Source organism: Dendrobates tinctorius, unplaced genomic scaffold (genome assembly GCF_039654945.1).
Source record: "Dendrobates tinctorius isolate UK_male_01 unplaced genomic scaffold, ASM3965494v1 ptg000103l, whole genome shotgun sequence".
NCBI classification, from domain to species: Eukaryota; Metazoa; Chordata; class Amphibia; order Anura; family Dendrobatidae; genus Dendrobates; species Dendrobates tinctorius.
This window is the reverse complement of record NW_027361771.1, coordinates 44,389,622-44,415,016: the sequence shown is the minus strand read 5'-3', so window position 1 is coordinate 44,415,016 and position 25,395 is coordinate 44,389,622. Positions and strand designations below refer to the sequence as shown.

Genomic DNA, 25,395 nt, shown 5'->3' with positions numbered 1-25,395 from the left:
GCAAAATCCAAGTCCATTAGGTTTAGCGCTGCTCCCGAATCCACAAAAGCCTTGGCGGAAAATGTGGACAGGGAGCAGATCAGAGTAATTGCCAGAAGAAATTTAGGTTGAACACCACCAACAGAAAACGTGTGTGCAAAGCGTTTCTCTCGTTTAGGACAAACAGAAATAATATGCGAGGCATCTCCACAGAAAAAACACAGCTTATTACGCCTTCTGAACTCCTGACGTTGCGCCTTAGACAAAACTCTATCACATTGCATAGGTTCAGACGTCTGTTCAACCGGTGGCAACACCTCTCGTGCAATCCTGCGTTCACGTAAACGCCGATCAACCTGAATGGCTAATGACATAGAATCGTCCAGACCAGAGGGAACAGGAAATCCCACCATAGTATCTTTTACGGCTTCTGACAAACCCTTCCGAAAGAGAGCAGCCAAGGCATTATCATTCCAGGTAGTAAGGACCGCCCACTTTCGGAACTTTTGACAGTACAACTCTGCAGAATCTCGACCCTGGTTCAATGCCAACAGGGTCTTTTCAGCCTGATCAATAGCATTAGGTTCGTCATACAACAACCCCAAAGCTTGAAAGAATGCATTCACATTAGTCAGAATAGGATCATCTGGTTTCAAAGAAAACGCCCAATCCTGGGGATCGCCACGCAGCAAAGAGATGACAATTTTAACCTGCTGCGCGGAGCTCCCTGACGAGTTAGGCTACAAGGCAAAAAATAATTTACAATTATTTTTGAAACTCAAAAATTTAGATCGATCCCCAAAAAATACATCAGGTGTAGGGATCTTTGGTTCAACAGCATGCGAACGAGCAAGGTAGGCGGAAATTCCCCGCACTTCCGCAGCGAGCTGCTCCACACGATCAGACAATTGCTTTATCTCCATTGAGAGGAAAAAAAAATTCGCCCTTCGGCCTCAGAGATATAGAGGAAAGAATATACACACACTTTTTTTTTTTTTAAGCACAATTCTTTCCTGCTATTGAGTACCCTAGGATCTGCGGTATGGCGGGTGATTCTGTTATGATTGAGTCACCGTAGGAGGCAAAAACAGAAATGCTAGCTAAGTCCAGAAAACCAGAGAAGTTGGCAGCTATCGGATTGCAGACCCCTGAACCTATCAACACAACTAGCAGTAGCCGTGGGGGGTTCCTACGATGCCCTAGACCCCTCAATCACAGCCGGAGAATTAAATAGGCCTAAAGAAAGAAAGGGGAAATCTAAACTGCCCCAGAGCAGACCCCAAAGCAATAGGCAGCCCCCAACATATAATGACGGTGAAGCAAGATGAAAACACTAACACAGACAGAAAGATAGACTGAGCAAAGAGGGGCCCAAGCTAACTAGATAGAAAAGGACAGGAAGGCTACTGTCTGCAATCCGTGAAAAACCCTATGAAAATAAGAGCCAACAGACTGACAGTGAAAAAGGCCCTGAAGACGCTAGGCTTCAAAAAAGCTATGTCAGTACTCAGGAATATTCTGAAGACAGAGCAACAGGCAAAAGGAGATTCAGCTCACCCCAGCAGGGAATGGCAGAATCCAGAAAAGCAAGGAAAACAAAAACAAAACACAAATGCTAACAGGCAAAGCAAAAAACTTAGCTTTAGAGGAGCAGGAATCAGACTGGTGTCCTAGAAGTCCACAGAGAAATCACCCGCAGGGCAGAAGGGCGTCGGCAGCCTTATATCCAGTCCGTGACTCCACTCAGCCAGTCATCCTCATTAGGCCTGATAATCAGGCTCATTACCTTCCTTTACCAGAATAGGGAGTTCACCAGACCTCAGTGACGAAGGGGAAAATGAACTCACAACAGGTAAGCTTCCGGCGTGGTCACATTAAAGTAAATGTCACTGTTAGAGATTGAAAGAGACATATAAGGGGTTAACAGCAGCAGGTGGATCACGATTCAACCCGCGGCTGTTGTGGGCACATGTCAAAACAGCTGACATACAGTTAGGTCCATATATATTTGGACAGAGACAACATATTTCTAATTTTGGTTCTAGACATTACCACAGTGAATTTTAAACAAAACAATTCAGATGCAGTTGAAGTTCAGACTTTCAGCTTTCTTTTGAGGGTATCCACATTAAAATTGGATGAAGGGTTTAGGAGTTTCAGCTCCTTAACATGTGCCACCCTGTTTTTAAAGGGACCAAAAGTAATTGGACAATTGACTCCAAGGCTATTTCATGGACAGGTGTGGGCAATCCCTTCGTTATGTCATTCTCAATTAAGCAGATAAAAGGCCTGGAGTTGATTTGAGGTGTGGTGCTTGCATTTGGAAGGTTTTGAGTGAAGGAAACAAGCGGTCAAAGGAGCTCTCCATGCAGGTGAAACAAGCCATCCTTAAGCTGCAAAAACAGAAAAAACCCATCCGAGGAATTGCTACAACATTAGGAGTGGCAAAATATACAGTTTGTTACATCCTGAGAAAGAAAGAAAGAAAGAAAGAAAGAAAGAAAGCACTGGTGAACTCATCAATGCAAAAAGAACTGGGCGCCCACGGAAGACAACAGTAGTGGATGATCGCCGAATAATCTCCATGGTGAAGAGAAACCCCTTCACAACAGCCAACCAAGTGAACAACACTCTCCAGGAGGTAGGCATATCAATATCCAAATCTACCATAAAGAGAAGACTGCATGAAAGTAAATACAGAGGGTTCATTGCATGGTGCAAGCCACTCATAAGCATCAAGAATAAAAAGGCTAGACTGGACTTTGCTAAAAAAAATCTAAAAAAGCCAGCACCGTTCTGGAAGAACATTCTTTGGACAGATGAAACCAAGATCAACCTCTACCAGAATGATGGAAAGAGAAAAGTATGGTGAAGGCGTGGTACAGCTCATGATCCAAAGCATACCACATCAACTGTAAAACACGGCGGAGGCAGTGTGATGGCTTGGGTATGCATGGCTGCCAGTGGCACTGGGTCACTAGTGTTTATTGATGATGTGACACAGGACAGAAGCAGCCGAATGAATTCTGAGGTATTCAGAGCCATACTGTGTGCTCAGATCCAGCCAAATGCAGCCAAACTGATTGGTCGTCATTTCATACTACAGATGGACAATGACCCAAAACATAAAGCCAAAGCAACCCAGGAGTTTATTAAAGCAAAGAAGTGGAATATTCTTGAATGGCCAAGTCAGTCACCTGATCTCAACCCAATTGAGCATGCATTTCACTTTTTAAAGACTAAACTTCAGACAGAAAGGGCCCAAAAATACAAACAGCAACTGAAAACCACTGCAGTGAAGGCCTGGCAGAGCATCAAAAAGGAGGAAACACAGCGTCTGGTGATGTCCATGAGTTCAAGACTTCAGGTAGTCATTGCCAACAAAGGGTTTTCAACCAAGTACTAGAAATGAACATTTTATTTACAATTATTTAATCTGTCCAATTATTTTTGGTCCCTTTAACCCCTTAAGCCCCAAGGGTGGTTTGCACATTCATGACCGGGCCAATTTTTACAATTCTGACCACTGTCCCTTTATGAGGTTATAACTCTGAAACGCTTCCATGGATCCCGGTGATTCTGACATTGTTTTCTCGTGACATATTGTACTTCATGTTAGTGGTAAAATTTCATTCATATATCTTGCGTTTATTTGTGAAAAAAAGGAAATTTGGCAAAAATTTTGAAAATTTCGCAATTTTCCAAATTTGAATTTTTATGCCCTTAAATCACAGAGATACAGCACACAAAAAATTTAATAAGTAACATTTCCCACATGTTTACTTTACATCAGCACAATTTTGGAACCAAAATTTTTTTTTGTTAGGAAGTTATAAGGGTTAAAAATTGACCAGCGATTTCTCATTTTCGCAACACCATTTTAATTTTACGGACCACATCACATTTGAAGCCACTTTGAGGGGTCTATATGATAGAAAATTCCAAAAAGTGACATCATACTAAAAACTGCACCCCTTAAGGTGCTCAAAACCACATTCAAGAAGTTTATTAACCCTTTAGGTGCATCACAGGAATTTTTTGAATATTTAAAAAAAAAAATGAACATTTAACTTTTTTTCACAAAAAAAATACTTCAGGTTCAATTTTTTTATTTTACCAAGGGTAACAGGAGAAATTGGACTGCAAAAGTTATTGTGCAATTTGTCCTGAGTACGCTGATACCTGATATGTGGGGGGAATGACTGTTTCGGCGCATGGCAGACCTCAGAAGGGAAGGAGCGCCGTTTGACTTTTTCAATGCAAAATTGGCTGGAATTCAGATCGGATGCCATGTCGCGTTTGGAGAGCCCCTGATGTACCTAAACAGTGGAAACCCCCCACAAGTGACCCCATTTTGGAAACTAGACCCCCAAGGAACTTATCTAGATATGTGGTGAGAACTTTGAACCCACAAGGGCTTCACAGAAGTTTATAACATACAGCCGTACAATTAAAAAATCATATTTTTTCCACAAAAATGATCTTTTCACCCTCAATTCTTATTTTTTCAAGGGTAACAGGACCCTAAAAGTTATTGTGCAATTTGTTCTGAGTGTACTGATACCCAATATGTGGGTGTAAATGACTATTTGGGTGCATGGCAGAGCTCGGAAGGGAAGCAGCGCCATTTGACGCTTTTGGCTGGAATTGAGATCGGACACCATGTCGCGTTTGGAAAGCCCCTGATGTACCAAAACAGTAGAAACGCTCCACAAATGACACCATTTTGGAAACTAGACCCCCCCAAGGAACTTATCTAGATGTGTGCTGAGCGCTTTGAACCCCCCAGTGCTTCACAGAAGTTTATAACGAGTGGGCGTGAAAATAAAAATATCGTATTTTTTCCACAAACATCATCTTTTAGTCCCCATTTTTTTATTTTCCCAAGGGTAACAGGATAAATTGGACACCAAAAGTTGTTGTCCAATTTGTCCTGAGTACGCTGATACCTCATATGTGGGAGAAAACTACTGTATGGGCACACGTCGGGTCTCGGAAGGGAAGTAGTGACGTTTTGGAATGCAGACTTTGATGGAATGGTCTGCGGGTGTCATGTTGCCTTTGGAGAGCCCCTGATGTACCTAAACAGTGGAAACCCCCCACAAGTGACCCCATTTTGGAAACTAGACCCCCTAAGGAACTTATCTAGATGTGTGGTGAGCACTTTGAACCCCCCAGTGCTTCACAGAAGTTTATAACGACTGGGCGTGAAAATAAAAATATCGTATTTTTTCAACAAATATCATCTTTTAATCCCCATTTTTTTTATTTTCCCAAGGGTAACAGGAGAAATTGGACCCCAAAAGTTGTTGTCCAATTTGTCCTGAATACGCTGACACCTCATATGTGGTAGAAAACTACTGTATGGGCACACGTCGGGGCTCAGAAGGGAAGTAGTGACGTTTTGGAATGCAGACTTTGATGGAATGGTCTGCGGGTGTCATGTTGCCTTTGGAGAGCCCCTAATGTACCAAAACAGTGGAAACCCCCCACAAATGTCCCCATTTTGGAAACTAGTCCCCCCACGGAACTTATCTAGATATGTGGTGAGCACTTTGAACCCCCAAGGGCTTCACAGAACTTTATAATGCCCAGGCATGAAAATAAAAAAATCATTTTTTTCCACAAAAATGATATTTTTGCCCCCATTTTTTTATTTTCCTAAGGGTAACAGGAGAAATTGGACCCCAAAAGTTGTTTTGCAATTTGTCCTGAGTATGCTGATACCCTATATGTGGGGGTAAAACACTGTTTGGGCGCATGGCAGAGCTTGGAAGGGAAGGAGCACCATTTGACTTTTTCAACGCAGAATTGGCTGGAATTGAGATCAGACGCCATGTTGCATTTGGAGAGCCCCTGATGTGCCCAAACAGTGGAAATCCCCCAATTATAACTCCAACCCTAACCCCAACACACCCCTATCCCTAATCTCAGCCCTAACCCTAGCCCTAACCCTAGCCCTAACCCTAGCCCTAATGGGAATTTGGAAATAAATACATTTTTTTAATTTTATTACTTTTCCCTAACTAAGGGGGTGATAATGGGGGGTTTGATTTACTATTTATGGCGGTTTTTATGTTTGGCAGCTGTCACACGCTGAAAGACGCTTTTTATTGTAAAAATAGTTTTTGCATCACTACATATTGAGAGCTATAATTTTTCCGTATTTTGACCCACCGAGTCATGTGGGGTCTTATTCTTTGCGGGATGAGTTGACGTTTTTATTGGTATCATTTTCGGGCATGTGACTTTTTTGATCGCTTTTTATTCCGATTTTTGAGACGCAGAATGAGCAAAAACAAGCGTTTCATGAATTTCTTTTGGGGGGGTGCGTTTACACCGTTCCGCGTGCGGTAAAATTGATAAAGCGGTTTTATTCTTGGGGTCAGTACGGTTACAGCGATACCTCATTTAGGTCTTTTTTTTATGATTTGGCGCTTTTATGCAAAGAAAACTATTTTATATAAAAAATAATTATTTTTGCATCGCTTTATTCTGCGAGCTATAACTTTTTTATTTTTTTGTGGATGACGCTGTATTGTGGCTTGTTTTTTGTGGGACAAGCTAACGCTTTCAGCGGTACTATGGATATTTATATGCGTCTTTTTGATCGCGCGTTATTGCACTTTTTGTTTGGTGGTATGATAATAAATCATTATTTTTTGCTTCGTTTTTAATTTTTATTTTTTAAGAGGTTCAGTAAAGGGGTTAACTAATGGGACAGTTTTATAGGGTGGTTCGTTACGGACGCGGCGATACCAAATATGTGCACTTTTATTGTTTTTTTTTTTCAAAAAATGAATTTATTGGGGAATATTTTTTTTTTAACTAATTTATTTAGCGATTCTTTAAAAATTATTGTTACACTTTTTTTTTTTTTAACTTTATTACATTGTCCCAGGTGGGACATCACTGTCCTGTGACAGATCGCTGATCTGTCACATCACAGATCACTGTGACAGATCGGCGATCTGTTACAGGCACTGCTGCAGACTTCCTCATGCCTGCGCTTTGCAGGCAGTGAGGAAGCCAGCTCCCTACAGGCCCCCGAAGGTCCCCGTCGCCACACGATAGTTTTAATATTACCGATGTAGGGAAAGAGCCCCCCGCAGCAGCGCTGCACATTGCGCTGCTGTGGGGGGCTCAGGGAAGCACGGAGGGAGCCCCCTCCCTGCCGATGCTTCCCTATAACCCCCGGTACACCGTGACCGCCCCTGACACATTGTGCCGGGTGTCAGCTGTGATAATCAGCTGACACACGGCCGCGATCAGTGGCGCTCACCACGTGGGCGCCGCTGATCGCTATGATGTACTATCCCATCCCTGGGAATTAAGTCCCAGGGCACATGGATGGGATAGTACGTCTCATGGCAGAAAGGGGTTAAAAACTGGGTGGCACATGTTAAGGAGCTGAAACTCCTAAACCCTTCATCAAATTTTAATGTGGATACCCTCAAATGAAAGTTGAATGTCTGAACTTCAACTGCATCTGAATTGTTTTGTTTAAAATTCATTGTGGTAATGTCTAGAACCAAAATTTGGAAAAATGTTGTCTCTGTCCAAATATATATGGACCTAACTGTATACTGGAAAAAATGTGGGTTCCGTTCTGGAGCCCACATCAAAGGGAGGGATACAACATGCGCAGTACTTATGCGGCGCAAGTTGTAAAGGTGTAAAGGATTGGTGTCCATTTTTTATTGAGTTTATAAGAAAAGTACATGTAAGAAAGATATCACAATAAAATTGTATTTTGATTAAAGTATTATTTGCAATATCTTGACATAATAAAAAATCTAAATTTTACCTGAGTTCTTGAATTCTACTTTGTTGATCACTTAGACGAAGAAGGAAACTTATTTGCTCTTCCTCAGGATCTGAATCTTCTAAGTTTGCAAATTGACATTTACTGAAACTAAAATAAAGCTACTTAAAAGTAATAGTAATACCACCATTATTTAAAATCCTGGATGACATAGAAACACCCCAACTTACCAAAGCATTGAAAACCTCATTAGCAGATTGAAAAATTCAACTTGTTCCTTTGAATCCAATTTATAGTTCAAAAATGTGAGTGAAGAAACCCAAGAACAGTGTTTTATACAGTAGGTCAACTCTTTGTTGTAGTTGTTTGACCAATACCAAGAATGTTCAAACACTATATCTGATGACCTGGTCATCAACCTTTTTAATAAGTCACTGTCTTGTGTCTCATACAGACAGTAAATTGCTTCTGTACAAAACCTGGATGGATTGTCCCCAGTAAACCATAGTTCCATTGCAGTTGTTACTTGCAGACTGCAGCCTAGGTTGGATAAAGTTTCCTTTGGGCATTTTGCACTTGAAAGGCCAACTAAGAATCTTATTGTTAAAGTTAAATGTGGACGATGCCTACATTGCTCTAATAAAGAATTTCCCTTACAGATTTCTGGTAAGAATGTTTCTTCTTTGATCTCTTCAACAAAACCATAATGCAAAGCAGCAAAAAACTCCTGTACACTCAAGTGGATGAAGCTATAGAAGGTTTGAGTCTCAATTTCCCGGTAAAAGATGTTTTCATTCAGGAATACAGATTCCACTTCAGATATCTCTATCCCATGTCTTTTAAGATCTCCTTCATCAAACATAATTTTTCTATTCAGGACTCCTTCATTGGCCAAAGAACATAGCTTCTTCAAGCATGGTGTTATGGGCTGGTTCCTGCCATGGTATTTTATTAAACCTTTTAGATACAGCAAATAAATAGAGGTGGCTGTGTTATAATCAGATAACTTCAAGTCTTGCTTTATTTTTGGCTTCAATACAGTGCAAACAATCCAACATATGATAGGAATTGCACACATAGTGTAGATTATCTCATTTTCTTTAATTACATTCAATGCCTTGGCTGCAAGTTCTTCATTTTGAAAAAACCTTGAAAAATATTCTTGGCGATCTTGACCTGTAAATCCTAGAACTTCAACATAGCGTGGTCGCTTTATAAAATTCTTCAGCTTTTCCAGTGCGAATGGCCTCGTGGTAATGATCAGTGAAGCCTCTTTAACAATCTGTTTCATAAGGAGACTTTTTATGAGGGTCTCTCTGTGGGCTTCCTCAAAGGGGTCATCATCACAAACATAAGACTCCTGGTCATTCTCCATGGACCATCTTAACTCATCAAAGCCATCAAAGATAAAAAGTATTTTTCTACAATCTGACAAAATAGACAATGCCAGATCATTAGAAAAGCTCATTTTACAGGTTTTAGATATAAGTCCAGCAATGTTCTTGACACCTTTAAGAATGTTGATTTCTCTACAGCTCACATGAAACACGTAATCAAATTTGTCACCAAATAAATGCCCAGAGGCCCATTGCAGCATGATTTTCTGAGTGGTCATGGTTTTTCCAATCCCGGCAGGTCCTACTAAAACCACAGTTGTGGGGATAAGTCCATCTTCATTAGGCTCAAAGAGACTTTGGGTAGTGATTGAAGAATATTTATTAGAAGTTCTGATGTTCATTATTTCAATATGGCTCCTGCCTGTAGATGACAATGCATTTTTTCTGTCTTCTTCATCCTGATGACCATTTATCAGTAGTAGGTTGGTATATCTCTTTTCAAGGCTAACAGTTTCTCCCATACGAGAATTGTTTTCTTCTATACATTTATATTCATTTCTCATTAACTTCATGTATTGGGCTCTCCATTCTGTGGAAAAAAATAGCTGGACCATTTCAGTTACAATTTTTCCAAAGACTTCATGTTATAAAGTATACATCGGTAATATTAAAACTATCGTGTGGTGAAGTTAATAATATGTGTGAGGCAGCGCTGTCATTCAGATAGGGGATTCTCGCTTAGCCGCCACAAAACCAGATCCAGCACGGGTTTTCATGAAGCAGTATAGTCCATGAGGTTTATTCATCATCATAAACCAAAGCAATATCATAAACTCCATAGATTCAGCATATAAACAGCAGAGCGTCCATTATAGCTTCACTCTGTAAACCCTGTGTTCACACAGGTTGTACAATGTCCAGCATACAGGCTCTCTTAGCCACATTTATCTCACCCACGTCCGGGTCTCCTCATGGCTGCTTCAGCTTACAGCAGACGTTCATTCCCTCCCCTGGGAACTCTCAGACACGTGCAGCCATTCACCACAGCCACTCCAGAGCCAGGAAGCTCCATCTCAGCAGGACCTTCCACATTTGACCAACCAGGTCCCAGCATTCACCTCATTTGACCTACCCTGGCCACATTATATGGTCCATAGCCACGCCCACCGGGTCACATGACTATGACCTCATCACAGGTCCTTCACACACACATATACACTTTACAATAGCGTTATTAAACACAACCCCTGGGTGGGTTTGTAGGCAACTAGTCCCTGACACATTGAATCAGCACCTCAGCAGTATCACTGTTGATTAACACACATCTCCATCTCCATCTCAAGGCCACCTACCTTGAGATACATAATGGTCATTCAGTAACTTGCCATTCATCCACTCTCCTGGGACATCCATATAGCGCCCCCTAGTGGACACAGTGGTCACTACACCACATATGGATTATGGAGAAATGGCTTCTGTATAATGGCAGCAACAGGTGGATGACAATGAACTGCAAAGGACTCTAGAAGACACTAGTGGAACAATTCTCAACTGCACAATGTATTTGGTTATTGTTCATTATTGTCAATGGGTGAACATTACATAAAAGTATAGTTATTAATCCTGAGTTATCAGGTTAAGTTTACAATGGTCTTTGGGATCTTTGAGTAAAATATAATAAAAGTTCCTTGTTTACCATGGGATATTGGAGAATTTGATGCTTTTAGTTAATGTACAAGAAGCAGGAACATTTGCGAGAGTAGAATGCTGAGTGATTAACAAAGACCAAATTGTGATTGCAAGATATCTGGGACATATAATTTGCCAAAAGTCAGATCCTGGTAAGCCAATAGAAGACACTCATTGCATTGATGAGCATAGAGAGTGAAAATAGGAGCTTAAACAGTAACTAAATGTTTAGCTTTCCTCTTTGCATTACAAAAATATGAATTTTTGTATTATATTTATTTTAGGACTTCATTTTAATTCCTTCTATACCAAACACAATATAGCATTCCAGTTTATCCTCTTTTAGAAGCTCCTTTTAACTGCTGTACAGCAATAAATGGTACACTATACTCCTACAGTCTGTGTTCGGGAATTCCTCTGTCTGAGTATGGGAGTGGGGAGCTGAGAGGCTCCGAAAGGCAAAATCCTGTGCAAAGACTGAATACAGTGCTAATCTATACCAACAACAGAGATCTAAAATGTGCCTAAAAAAAGGGTTGCCTGCCCTTAATATACAAGTCTGCAGTCACTGTATGTGACTGCAGACTTGTGAATCATCACATTACATGCACTGCGCGCTGTGATGATTCTTTGGTGCCACCATCGGGAGCGGCAGACACATGACCACATGCGGTCACGAGCCAACTAAATAGGCAAGGCCTCGCTCAATATAAGTCTACTCATAAAATGGCTCCCAACGCTGGCACTGGAGAATTCTCACAGCGCGTAATCGCATCCAGTTAATTTTTACCCTTTGAGTTATATGGGCATGTCACTTCCATAAAATGAAAGTACATGCTGCAGTTTTTTCACACAGACATTCGGGCCATATGAAAAAAGGCTCATCTGAAATGCTCTGCCCATATGTTATGCATTTTGCACACAGACAACATACTGACGTGAAATATGAATACTTGATGAGCTCTAATGGTGGAATTGCACTAGGTACAGTGGGGAAAATAAGTATTTGATACACTGCCGATTTTGCAAGTTTTCCCACTTACAAAGAATAGGGAGGTCTGTAATCTTTATCGTAGGTACACTTCTACTGTGAGAGACAGAATCTGAAAATAAAAACCAGAAAATCACATTGTATCATTTTAAAATAATTAGTTTGAATTTTACTGCATGAAATAAGTATCTGATATAATAGAAAAACAGAACTTAATATTTGGTACAGAAACCTTTGTTTGCAATTACAGAGGTCAGATGTTTCCTGTATTTCTTAATCAAGTTTGCACACACTGCAGCAGGGATTTTGGCCCCCTCCTCCATACAGATCTTCTCCAGATCTTTCAGGTTTCGGGACTGTCGATGGGCAACATTGAGTTTCAGCTCCCTCTAAAGATTTTCTATTGGGTTCAGGTCTGGAGACTGGCTAGGCCACTCCAGGACCTTGAAAAGCTTCTTATGTAGCCACTCCTTAGTAGCCCTAGCTGTGTGTTTTGGGTCATAGTCTTGCTGGAAGACACAGCCACGACCCATCTTCAAAAGGAGGTTGTAGGCCAAAATATCACGATAAATGACCCCATCCATGCTCCCTTTAATAAGGAGAAGTCGCCCTGTCCCTGCAGAAAAGCACCAAGTATGATGTTTCCTCCCCCATGCTTCATGGTTGGGATGGTGATCTTAGGGTTGTACTCATCCTTCTTCATCCAAACACAGCGAGTGGACTTGATACCAAAAAGTTCTATTTTGGTCTCATCTGACCACATGACCTTCTTCCGTGCCTCCTCTGGACCATCCAAATGGTTATTGGCAAACTTCAAACAGGCCTGGACATGTGCTATACAGAAGGACCTGGTCAATGACCTGAAGAAAGCTGGGACCACACTACGACACGTAGTAACACACTACGACATCCTGGATTAAAATACTGCAGGGCATGCAAGGTCCCTCTGTAAAGACTGTGGTCCCAACTCTCATCAGGTCATTGACCAGGTCCTCCTGTATAGCTCTGGGCTGATTCCTGACCTTTCTTAGAATCATCCTTACCCCATACGGCGAGATCTTGCATGGAGCTCCAGACTGAGGAAGATTAATAGCCAAATTGTGTTTCTTCCATTTTCTAATAATTGCACCAACAGTTGTTGCCTTCTCACTAAGCTGCTTGCCTATTGTCCTGTAGCCCATCCCAGCCTTGTGCATGTCTACAATTTTGTCCCTGGTGTCTTTAGACAGCTCTATGGTCTCGGCCATGGTAGAGTGGTTGGAGTGTGATTGATATGAGTGTGTGAATAGGAGTCTTTCATACAGGTAACGATTTCAAACAGGTGCAGTTAATACAGGTAATGAGTGCAGAGTAGGAGGGCTTCTTAACCCCTTTCCAACTTAAGGCATAATAGTACGCCGACACTGGACTCCCTCCCTTTGATGTGGGCCCTGCGCAGAGCCCACATCTTTCCCGGGACATGTCAGCTGATTTGAACAGTTGACATGTGCCTGGAATAGCCACGGTTGGAATCGCAATCCACTTACGACTATTAACCCGTTAAATGCCGCTGTCAAATGCTGACAGCAACATTTAACTCGAGCTTCTGGCCATCGGGCCGTAAACCTGCCCACCAGTGACCCCCATCATGTGATTGCGGGTCACCGGTTCTTTGGCATGACAACCAGAGGTCTCCTGGAGACCTCTATGGCTGTCAGTGCTGGCTTGCTGTGAGCGCCACCCGGTGGTCAGTGCTCATAGCAAGTGAGTAATCTAATATATAAAGCTCAAAGTGTGTATGTATGTATGTATGTGTGTATGTATGTATGTATGTGTGTATGTATGTGTGTATGTCCGGGATAGGCATCCGCACCGTCGCAGCTACAGCCACAAAATTTGGCACAGTCACACGTCTGGACCCCGAGAGCGTCCTAAGCTATGTTGTGAGGCGAAATTTTAACCCTGCGCGTTCCAATTCACCAAACAATTTTGCCCCTATCTACATACTGGGGGAAAAGTGTGTGTGCGTCAAGCCCCGCCCCTCATTATGATGTCATAATGCCCCTATAATGGGGAAACAGTGTGTGTGTATCAAGCCCCGCCCCTCATTATGGGGTCATAATGGTTGCCATGGCGACGCTGATGTCATCATAGGTTGCAAGCCCCGCCGCCGCTCATTATGATGTCATAATGGTTGACTATGGGATGGAGGATGTGTGATGGGTATATGGGCACTGGACTATGGGATGGCGGATATGTATGATGGGTATATGGGCACGGGACTATGGGATGGCGGATATGTATGATGGGTATATGGGCATGGGACTATGAGATGAAGGATGTGTGATGGGTATATGGGCACGGGACTATGGGATGGCGGATATGTATGATGGGTATATGGGCACGGGACTATGGGATGGAGGATATGTATGATGGGTATATGGGCATGGGACTATGGGATGAGGATATGTATGATGGGTATATGGGCATGGGACTATGAGATGGAGGATATGTATGATGGGTATATGGGCACGGGACTATGGGATGGAGGATATGTATGATGGGTATATGGGCATGGGACTATGAGATGAAGGATGTGTGATGGGTATATGGGCACTCGACTATGGGATGGCGAATATGTATGATGGGTATATGGGTATGGGACTATGGGATGGAGAATATGTATGATGGGTATATGGGCATGGGACTATGGGATGGAGGATATGTATGATGGGTATATGGGCACGGGCCTATGGGATGGAGGATAGTTATAATTTGCTATAACTAACCACAGTTAGTTACTATGCCCGGGCAGCGCCGGGCTCTTCAGCTAGTTCTATATATAGACGATCTGATCATCGCCTCTATGTAGCAGAGCCGATCAGGTTGTGGCAGCTTCTAGTCTCCTATGGAGACTATTAAGGCATGCCAAAAGTAAAAAAAAATGTTTTTTAAAAAATAATAAAAATATAAAAGTTCAAATCAACCCCTTTTCGGCCCATGGAGACTATTAAAGCATGCAAAAGTAAAAAAAAAAATGTTTTTAAAAATATTAAAAAATAACAGTTTAAATCACCCCATTCGCCCCATTCAAAATAAAGCAATAAAAAAATCAAACATACACATATTTGGTATCACCACTTTCAGAATTGCCCAATCTATCAATAAAAAGTATTAAGCTGATTGCTAAATGGCATAGCAGAAAAAAGTCAAAACGCCAGAATTACGTTTTTATGGTTGCCGCGACATTGCATCAAAATGCAATAACGGGCGATCAAAATGGTAGAGGACGGCACAACTTGCCGAAACGCCCGTCGGGGTAGGTGGGCTGATCCGGTGCAGCATCTACTTCACTTGAGGTATGTTCTAATATGCTTCCATGATGATGTTTTTGTACGTGGGTACTTTTTTCCTGCCATGGGTATGTGGATATGGTTTGGGGTGATGCTGCCCTATCTATGACATAATTAACCATGTCAGGGGAATGGCCAGTGTAGCCTTGCAATATATATTTTACCCATAAGTATATACTGTGCATTATATTTAGTGACATCTTGTCTCTTGTCCTCTGGATTTCTCTGCACTAGGATCTAGCCCTCCTTGGGCAATTTTTATGCTGGAGTTCATCTGATTCCATCTTCGCCTCATTGTTGCAGTTTGTCTGTTCCTTTTTATGTGGATTTGTTTAATAAAGACATACAGTTGTGGCCAAAAGTATTGACACCCCTGCAATTCTGTCAGATAATGCTCAGTTTCTTCCTGAAAATGATTGCAAACACAAATTCTTTGGTATTATTATCTTCATTTAATTTGTCTTAAATTAAAAAACACAAAAAGAATTGTCCTAAAGCCAAATTGGATATAATTCCACACCAAACATAAAAAAGAGGGTGGACAAAAGTATTGGCACTGTTCAAAAACTCATGTGATGCTTCTCTAATTTGTGTAATTAACAGCACCTGTAAATTACCTGTGGCACCTAACAGGTGTTGGCAATAACTAAATCACACTTGCAGCCAGTTGACATGGATTAAAGTTGACTCAACCTCTGTCCTGTGTCCTTGTGTGTACCACATTGAGCATGGACAAAAGAAAGAAGACCAAAGAACTGTCTGAGAACTTCAGAAACCAAATTGTGAGGAAGCATGAGTAATCTCAAGGCTACAAGTCCATCTCCAAAGACCTGAATGTTCCTGTGTCTACCGTGCACAGTGTCATCAAGAAGTTTAAAGCCAATGGCACTGTGGCTAACCTCCCTAGATGTGGATGGTAAAGAAAAATTGACAAGAGATTTCAACGCAAGATTGTGCGGATGTTGGATAAAGAACCTTGACTAACATCCAAACAAGCTCAAGCTGCCCTGCAGTCCGAGGGTACAACAGTGTCAACCCGTACTATCCGTCGGCGTCTGAATGAAAAGGGACTGTATGGTAGGAGACCCAGGAAGACCCCACTTCTTACCCCGAGACATAAAAAAGCCAGGCTGGAGTTTGCCAAAACTTACCTGAAAAAGCCTAAAACGTTTTGGAAGAATGTTCTCTGGTCAGATGAGACAAAAGTAGAGCTTTTTGGGCAAAGGCATCAACATAGAGTTTACAGGAGAAAAAAAGAGGCATTCAAAGAAAAAACACGGTCCCTACAGTCAAACATGGCGGAGGTTCCCTGATGTTTTAGGGTTGCTTTGCTGCCTCTGGCACTGGACTGCTTGACCGTGTGCATGGCATTATGAAGTCAGAAGACTACCTACAAATTTTGCAGCATAATGTAGGGCCCAGTGTGAGAAAGCTGAGTCTCCCTAAGAGGTCATGGGTCTTCCAGCAGGACAATGACCCAAAACACACTTCAAAAAGCACTAGAAAATGGTTTGAGAGAAAGCACTGGAGACTTCTAAGGTGGCCAGCAATGAGTCCAGACCTGAATCCCATAGAACACCTGTGGAGGGATCTAAAAATGGCAGTTTGGAGAAGGCACCCTTCAAATATCAGGGACTTGGAGCAGTTTGCCAAAGAAGAATGGTCTAAAATTCCAGCAGAGCATTGTAAGAAACTCATTGATGGTTACCGGAAGCAGTTGGTCGCAGTTATTTTGGCTAAAGGTTGTGCAACCAAGTATTAGGCTGAGGGTGCCAATACTTTTGTCTGCCCCATTTTTGGAGTTGTGTGTGAAATGATCAATGTTTTGCTTTTTGCTTCATTCTCTTTTGTGTTTTTTCATTTAAGACAAATTAAATGAAGATAATACCAAAGAATTTGTGTTTGCAATCATTTTCAGGAAGAAACTGAGTATTATCTGACAGAATTGCAGGGGTGTCAATACTTTTGGCCACAACTGTACAATTTTGAATTCTTTGTGGACTCTGGGACTACTTTTTGTTCTCTTGTTTGTTAGATAAAAAAGAACCTAGACATGTTTGGTGTCTATGAACTCGTAGTGACGTGGAGAATCATATTGGCATGTCAGTTTTAGCATTTAGTGAACCTATAAAAAAAGCCCAAAAAAAATAAGTGTGGGATTGCACTTTTTTGTAATTTCACGGCACTTGGAATTTTTTTCCCGTTTTCTAGTACACGACATGATAAAACCAATGGTGTTGTTCAAAAGCACAACTTGTCCACAAAAAGAAGCTTTCACATGGCCATATTGATGGAAAAATAAAAAAGTTATGGCTCTGGGAAGGAGGGAAGTGAAAAATGAAACTGCTAAACTGAAAAAAGCTCTGGTCTTGAAAGAAAATCTACCAGGTCGGTGAGAGTCAGAATTCTAGAATACTTGTTGGAAGGTAGGTGATCAAATACTTATTTCATGTAATAAAATGCTATTTAATTATTCAAAAATCCTACAATGCGATTTTTTATTTTTAGATTCAGTCTGTCACAGAGTCACAGGTGAAGTGTACCTACAATAAAAATTACACACCTCTCCATTCTTTGTAGATGGAAAAACTTGCAAAATTGGCAGTGTATCAAATACTTATTTTACCAACTAAAATATAAAGAAAAGTTTATCAGCTCACCCTTGAATTGTCCGCAGCAGGTGCAGCTATCCACAAAGGTGCAGGGAATGGAGTTCAAGCCCGCATGCAAAATGAACCCATAATTATCCAGCACATCTTCTTGATTTTAAAAACTTTTTCTTTATTCAATTCCTCATAAAAACATTCTTGGGCTGGAGTCACACTAGCGATGAATACGGACGAGTGCTATGTGATAAAACATTGCATAGCACTCGGACCAGTATTCATGTATGGGGCAGCTCCCATCAGCGTTTTTTCCCTCGGCCGTTTTCAACGTGCGAGTGAAATCTCAGCTTGCTGTGAATGTCACCGACACTCGGGCGATTCTTGGCTCACTCGCACCCATATAAGCCTATGAGTGCAAGTGACACAGTGCACATCACTCGGATATCATCTGAGTGCTGTGCGATATACGCTGACCCCGGCAATGGAGGAGACGGAGAAATTCATTTCTCCGCTTCCTCCGCAGCTGTGAGAGAGGCTTGGAGCACAGACACATGCCACTCGGCTCTTGCTTGCAGCAGAGCAGGAGCCGAGGTCATTAGCATATTGCATCCAATGCTCTTGCATTGGATGCCATACGCTAGTCTGACCCCGGCCTTAGAGATCAAGACAAAAAGGGATAGCTAGTCCCACATCAGCATTATGCTGATGTGGGACTAGCTATCCCTTTTTGTCTTGATCTGTAAGAATGTTTTAAGAATTAAATAAAGAAAAAGTTTTTGGAAAATGAAGAAGATGTGCTGGATAATTATGGATTTATTTTACTCACTGTATCCTTTTTATTTTGCATTACATTTGAACTTACTTCTGGTTGTGGATCAAAAATGCTGTGCAGTCTATGATGCTGCATAGTTCCCTATAGGTAAGAGAAGTCTATGCCACAACTCAAAAAAGACAGAAGAGTCCATTGGTCCATTGGCTCCAGATAAATTACTGATGGATTAATGAAATATGAAATAAGAAGCTCTATTATGAGCAATTACTTTGATAAATCAGCCATGGTCCCTTACTGTCTGTGTCTGCCTCTGCTGTGTGTAAAGGATGGTTTTACACATAGACCCAGATTCAAAAGTCACTACATTTTTTCGCAGCTCATAGTTGTGCAAAAAGTTTGTGACTTTTGGGCTTTAACATCATCTTTGTCAACTTTTTGAAAAGTGTGCAGAGCAAAGTGACAAAAGGTGTGGCTACCTACAGACTGTCAAAAACATCAATGTGTACCCAAGAGAAGTGGCATAGACTTCTTTAGAACTGTACTCCAGTCCCAGACTGGAGTCAAAATTCTTCATGTGGTGCACACCAGCTGAAAGATGGGCCAAAATGATAGAGGCAAAAATCACTTAATGAAATTAGCACATCTTACTTCAACGCACCTTCCATCAACATTGAAAATCAAAATGCCAGTCTTATTGAATTGGTGTCATATTGTTTTGCTGCAATTTCCTTGGTATATGAAGAAAAAAAATCAATGTTTTGTACTTTGTGCTTTTCTTTTACATCACTTTTTTAGTTCAAGAATCATGACACAAAAACTACAGAATGCTTTAGGTATTGTGGTTTTTCAGACTTTTTTTCATTAACTTTGTAAGAGAGGTGACAGAGGCCGTCATATGCCTCTCCCTCTTTGAACAGTATTTACATTAAATGCATGCGGTTCCATAGTGTTTATAAATGTTAATGCATTTATCTGCTTTTGCAGTAAGGTGTTGTGTATAGGTTTAGGGATAGCATAGGACAATAGTGGGACTAGAATAGTGGGGCACCATAGAGATAAGGAATGAGAGTGTTAAGGCCCCGTCTCACATAGCGAGATCTCTAGCAAGATCACTGAAGCGTCACCGACTTTGTGATGCAACAGCGAGCTCGCCAGGTATCTCGCTACATGTGCCACATAGCGGCGACCAGGCCCCCGCTGCGATGTCGCTGATCGTGCTCGAATGTCCTGGGCCATTTTTTGATTGCTGCTGTCCCGCTGGCCAGCGCACATTGCTGTGTTTGACACGGACGACCTTGTTAGCGACGCAGAACTCAGGGACGCAGGCGGGAGTCATCAGAATCGCTGCTGTGTGACAAGGTCCCAACGGCCGCCGAGGTCATTATACAGATCACGGGATCATTGCTGCATCATTGGGTAAGTCTGCCTGTTTGACAGCCATGTAGCGATCATGTAGCGACGCACTAGCGATCCTTACCAGGTCATATCATTGTCGGGATCGCTGGTGCGTTGCTTAGTGTAATGGTACCCTTAGAAGCATAGTTAGCATAAGGGGTTTTCCAGGCTGGGAGGAGCTACAGATGTGTGTAGTACAAGACAGTGGGATATAGTGTTGGAACTTCCTGGTTAGTGAGCACTGCAGAGCCCGGGCAGCCATGCCCAGGGCAAGGTGAAGTGAAGCAAGGCAGAGATTGCCAGGATGGGACAGGGATTGTCCAGGACAAGGCAGAGATTGTCCCATCCTGGCAATCTCTGCCGGATGCTGGCAGAGATTGTCCAGCGATGCAGAGATTGCCAGGACCAGGCAGAGATTGCCCTGACGGCACAGGGATTATCCTGCAAGGCAGAGATTGCCAGGAAGAGGTAGAGATTGCCAAGACAAGGTAGAGATTGCCAGGATGGGACATGGATTGTCCAGCGAGGCAGAGATTTCCAGGAAGAGGCAGAGATTGGCAGGAAAGACAGAGATTGCCAGGAAGAGGCAAAGGTTGCCAGAACAAGGCAGAGATTGCCAGGGAAGACAGGGAAAGCTCCAGGAATGTCTTTGCTTGAGAACTGTGCTGCATCTGTAAGAAGAACCTTGTTGCTGAGTAACATTAAACTATTTAACATGGACATAGATTTAGAAGTAATTTGTGAGAACCGGGAATCTGAAGCCGGGATGGCTGAACGAGAAGGAACTCTGCAATCTAAAGTGAGTGCTCTACTTTGTGTTTCATGTGTGGGGTGCCAGGGTGTGGGAATGCAAGAGCACCTCACCACGACTACCGCCTTGTCCTCCTCACAAGCTTCTCTATAGGATTTTTAAGATGCACGCTCAATATTTTTCTTATTGAATGTCTGTATACAGTATGTGTATGTAATTTAGTGTGGATGTAATAATATACTCACCTGCCGCCGCTGTCTCTGGGACCCAGTGCCTTTCTGAAAATCACTGCAATTCCAACTAACCGACTAGCTCTATGCTCTATTTGTGAGACAGAAGTCTCTTTTACAATGAAAACCTATGGAGCCTATGCTCCGTAGACTAAGGCTGCATTCCCATGATGAGCTTTTGGTGAGTTTTTGATGTTGCAGATTTTTTGCACCACTTCTCCACCCATTAAGAAAAATAGGCTACTTGCATTTTTTGGAAAATACACAGCATAAAAAATCACCAAAGTCATTGTGGGAATGTAGTCTTACATTGATAAAGCTATATTCAGGTTACACAGAGAGCAGTATGACCTGGATAGTCTGCAGAGCAATGATGTCACTGAGAAGAGGATAAGAATGGTTTTGCATCCTGAAGAAGAGGATTCTATACATAGACAGATAGGTGCTTCTCAGAAAATTAGAATATCATCAAAAAGTTAATTTCCTTCAGTTCTTCAATACAAAAAAGTGAAACTCATATATTATATAGAGTCATTACAAACAGAGTGATCTATTTCATGTGTTTATTTCTGTTATGTTGAGGATTATGGCTTCCAGCCAATGACAACCCAAAAGTCATTATCTCAGTAAATTAGAATATTTTATACCACCTTGTAAAATGATTTTCAAATCCGAAATGTTGGCCTACTGAAATGTATGTTCAGTAAATGCAGTCAATACTTGATTGGGTCTCCTTTTGCATCAATTACTGCATCAGTGCGGCGTAGCATTGAGGCGATCAACCTGTGGCACTGCTGAGGTGTTATGGAAGCCCAGATTGCTTTGATAGGAGCCTTCAGCTCATCTGCATTGTTGGGTCTGGTGTCTCTCATCTTCCTCTTGTACTGATGTGTCGTTCGCGAATGATCCGACACAAAGAGCCGGCTCCCTGCGGTGAACGATGGGAGCCAGCACCCCAGTGAGAGCCACTAAAATCCCTGAATGACTCTCACAGGGCATAAAATCCCAGTGTTCAGCAGACATAACACCGCCCACTCATCAATTTAATTGGTTCCTAGAAAGTGGGCGGAGTTTATGCGGTAGGTGGGCGGAATTTCGGACGTCTGAACAGGTTTGCAATAGGAATCCATTTAGGATCCAAAAAGAGCTGGCTCTTTTTGGTGAGCGGAGCCGTGAGGGCTGGATCACCAAAAAGAGCAGGACTGCCCATCACTATCCTCTTGACAATACCCCATAGATTCTCTATGGGGTTAAGGTCGGGCAGGTTTGCTGGCCAATCAAGCACAGTGATACTGTTGTTTGTAAACCAGGTACTGGCACTTTTGGCAGTGTGGACAGGTGCCAAGTTCTGCTGGAGAATGAAATTTCCATCTTCAAAAAGCTTGTCGACAGAGGAAAGCATGAAGTGCTCTAAAATTTTCTGGTAGACGGCTGCGCTGACTTTAGTCTTGATAAAACACAGTGGACCTACAGCAGCAGTTGACATGGCTCCTCAAACCATCACTGATTGTGGAAACTTCACACTAGACCTCAAGCAGCTTGGATTGTGGCCTCTCCACTCTTCCTCCAGACTCTGGGACCTTGATTTCTAAATGAAATGCAACATTTACTTTCATCTGAAAACAACACCTTGGACCACGGAACAACAGTCCAGTTCCTTTTCTCCTTGGCCCAGGTAAGACCCTTCTAGCGTTGTGTATTGGTCATGAGTGGCTTGATACAAGGAATGTGACACTTGTAGCCAATGTCCTGGATACGTCTGTGTGCAGTGGCTCTTGAAGCATTGACTCCAGCAGCAGTCCACTCCTTGTGAATCTCCCCCAAATTTTTGAATGGCCTTTTCCTAACATTCCTTTCAACGTTGCGGTTAAACCCTGTTGCTTATGCACACTTTTTCCTTGGATACAGCACTCTGTGAGCAGCCAGCTTCTTTAGCAAATTACCTTTTGTGGCTTACCCTTCTTGTGGAGTGTGTTATTGACTGCCTTCAGGACATCTGTCAAGTCAGCAGTCTTCCCCATGATTGTGGAGCCTACAGAAACATTTTTAAACACTTAGGAAGCCTTTGCAAGTGTTTTTTGTTAATTATTCTAATTTACTGAGATAGTGACTTTTGAGTTTTCATTAGCTGGAAGTCATAATCATCAACATAAGACATAAACACTTGAAATAGATCACTCTGTAATGACTCTATATAATACATGAGTTTCACTATTGAAGAACTGAAATAAATTACATTTTGATAATATTCTAAATTTGTGAGACGCATTAGTATGTTTAATGAAAAAATATAAATGTGAGTGCTTCTTTAACTCCTTCACAACATATGAGGTATATTTCTATCGTATGTCGTGTTGCTGTCTTTGATGTGGACTCTCGTGCTGAACCTGCATTTTTCCCTGCACACGATTTAATCAGCTGTCATGTGCCTTTAACAGCCGTGGGTGGATTGGAGAGCCACCTGCAGATGTTAACCAATTATACAGGAGGATATACAGAGATTGACTGCGGGATTTAGCATGCTCCAGGAGCCCATCAGTGCCCTGTCACGTGATCATGGGGCGCTGATAGTTTGTCAAAACAGGTGGGGGTCTGCTGTAGACCCCCCGTGCCTGTCATTACAATACTCTTATGAATCTTATGAATAGGAGATTGTGATTTCTGTTGAATCACTGCTATGTATAGCACAGGTGACCGGACAATCACAGCTTCAAGTCTACTAAGGGACTATTAAATAACGTAAAAAGTGAAAAAATTCAAAAATATAAAAAAACTCAAAAGTTCAAATCACCCCCATTGTGACCCATTGAAAATAAAACAATAAAAAAATACACGTATGTGGCATCGCTGTGTTCAGAAATGTCCAGTCTATCAAAACCTAAGATAAATTAATCCAATCGGTTAATGGCGTAATGAGAAAAAAAATCGAAATGCCATAATTATACAGTATTTTCTTGGCTGCCGCAACATTGCAATAAAATCCAATAAGAGGCGATCAAAACATCATATCTAGCCCAAAATGGAATCAATAAAAACGACAGGACACAAAAAATAACCCAACACCCAGCCCCAGATCCTGAAAAATGAAAACGCTACTGGGAAAAAGGCACCAAACGCAAAAAAATGTATATACTGTATAATGGTACAAAAACTAGGCATAAAGAAAGCCTAAACAATATTTTCACTTATTTACAAACCTCTCTTTATGTCTTCATGTCTATTTAGTTCCCCTAATTTCCCTGAAATAGAGAAGAAAAAAAAGCACTTAAAAGTCTATGGCATTAAAATCTCATTGCAACCAAACATTTGATCAGTTCATAAATCGGAAATTCTGTTCTTGACATGGTGCCGCTAAGTAGGGTGGACTGTGAAATCCCTATTTGTTGGAGCTAATGGACTGACCATATTCCCTTTATTGGGCATAGTGAGGTTGAACACTGGGCTATAACGCTGCCAGGTGCGAGAACACAGGTATAAGGGCAGAGTAGAGCCAATACTGTATTAGGAGCCTGAAAGTTTAAATGATAATCAGGGTATGTGCGCACAACAATCGTTTTCTGGCAGATTTAATCTGAAACCCACGTGAAAAGGTGTTGCAAAACTGCCACAAATTGTGAATATAATATACAAGAATGTAAAAATGACATTTATGTGCATCTTACTGCTTCAGAGTTCGGAAACCGTGAGGGGATTAAAAGAAGTAGCATGTTCATTATTTGGGTGGATTCTGCTATAGAAAAAAGATGTTGGTTGTCACGGGGTCCTTCTCCGATACCACACAATCAACAGAGCGAGGGAAGTGTGAACAATCCCAAGACCTTTATTACAGGCAAAATTAGAAGGTCCATAAACAATCCACCACACTGAGGATACAATAGTCCAGAACTAGAATGCAGTCCAGAAACAGGATAAAATGTCCAGGGAGATGAGATTCCAAAACTCTAGCAGCCAGAGGATAAAATGGGTCCATATGCTTCCTTCTCTCTGAGGTGCAGTCTTCACGCGATGCTCTCCACACAGGAACTGACTTGTCCAGCTCCTGTCCTCCCCACCCCCCCTCCTTGTGTCCATGGGTAGTCAGACAGGTTGGGGCGGTTTGCAGGCCTCCCAAAGGAGACAAAGGAGCCTTGGGGATTAAGGAACTACAGGGGGTCATCAAGAGACAGATACAGTCAGGCTGTAGACATACAAGGCAACAAGAAAAACACTATGAAGATCAGTGAAATAGAACTATACACAAAATGATATCCACATAACATATCACACCATCACATTGGTGGTGGAGCTGCCAAAAAACAAAGGCAAAACCACCAGCAAAGCAGCTTGTGGAAGTAGACCCTCAGATTTTTCCAGAAGCAGCTACGCCTTGAAAAGCTTTGGCCGGTGTGTGGGCATCATAAAGATGTTGTGTGCGCATCCCCTTTGACCTGGAACCTTAGTAACCTGAAGGAACAAGCTAGTTCCTCTAGAATGAGGTGGGTGAGAGTGAGAATCTGTAGCTGTGTAAGTGGTGGACTGAACATAGGGAGGCATGATTCAAAGGCCTTT

The 25,395-nt window shown here is 41.9% G+C and overlaps 1 protein-coding gene across 2 annotated transcripts in view; it reads right to left on the bottom strand.

Annotated features, from left to right (window-relative positions):
• The window catches only part of LOC141100096 (NACHT, LRR and PYD domains-containing protein 3-like), a 157,788-nt gene that overhangs the window by 111,775 nt on the left and 20,618 nt on the right, over positions 1-25,395 (bottom strand). For both annotated transcript variants that reach the window (XM_073588312.1, XM_073588311.1), the window contains exons 4-6: positions 24,045-24,086; positions 7,975-9,670; positions 7,787-7,894 (exon numbers count right to left, since the gene is read on the bottom strand). In XM_073588312.1, the coding sequence (XP_073444413.1) occupies positions 7,787-7,894; positions 7,975-9,670; positions 24,045-24,086 (1,846 nt within the window). The remainder of the gene's footprint in view (positions 1-7,786; positions 7,895-7,974; positions 9,671-24,044; positions 24,087-25,395) is intronic.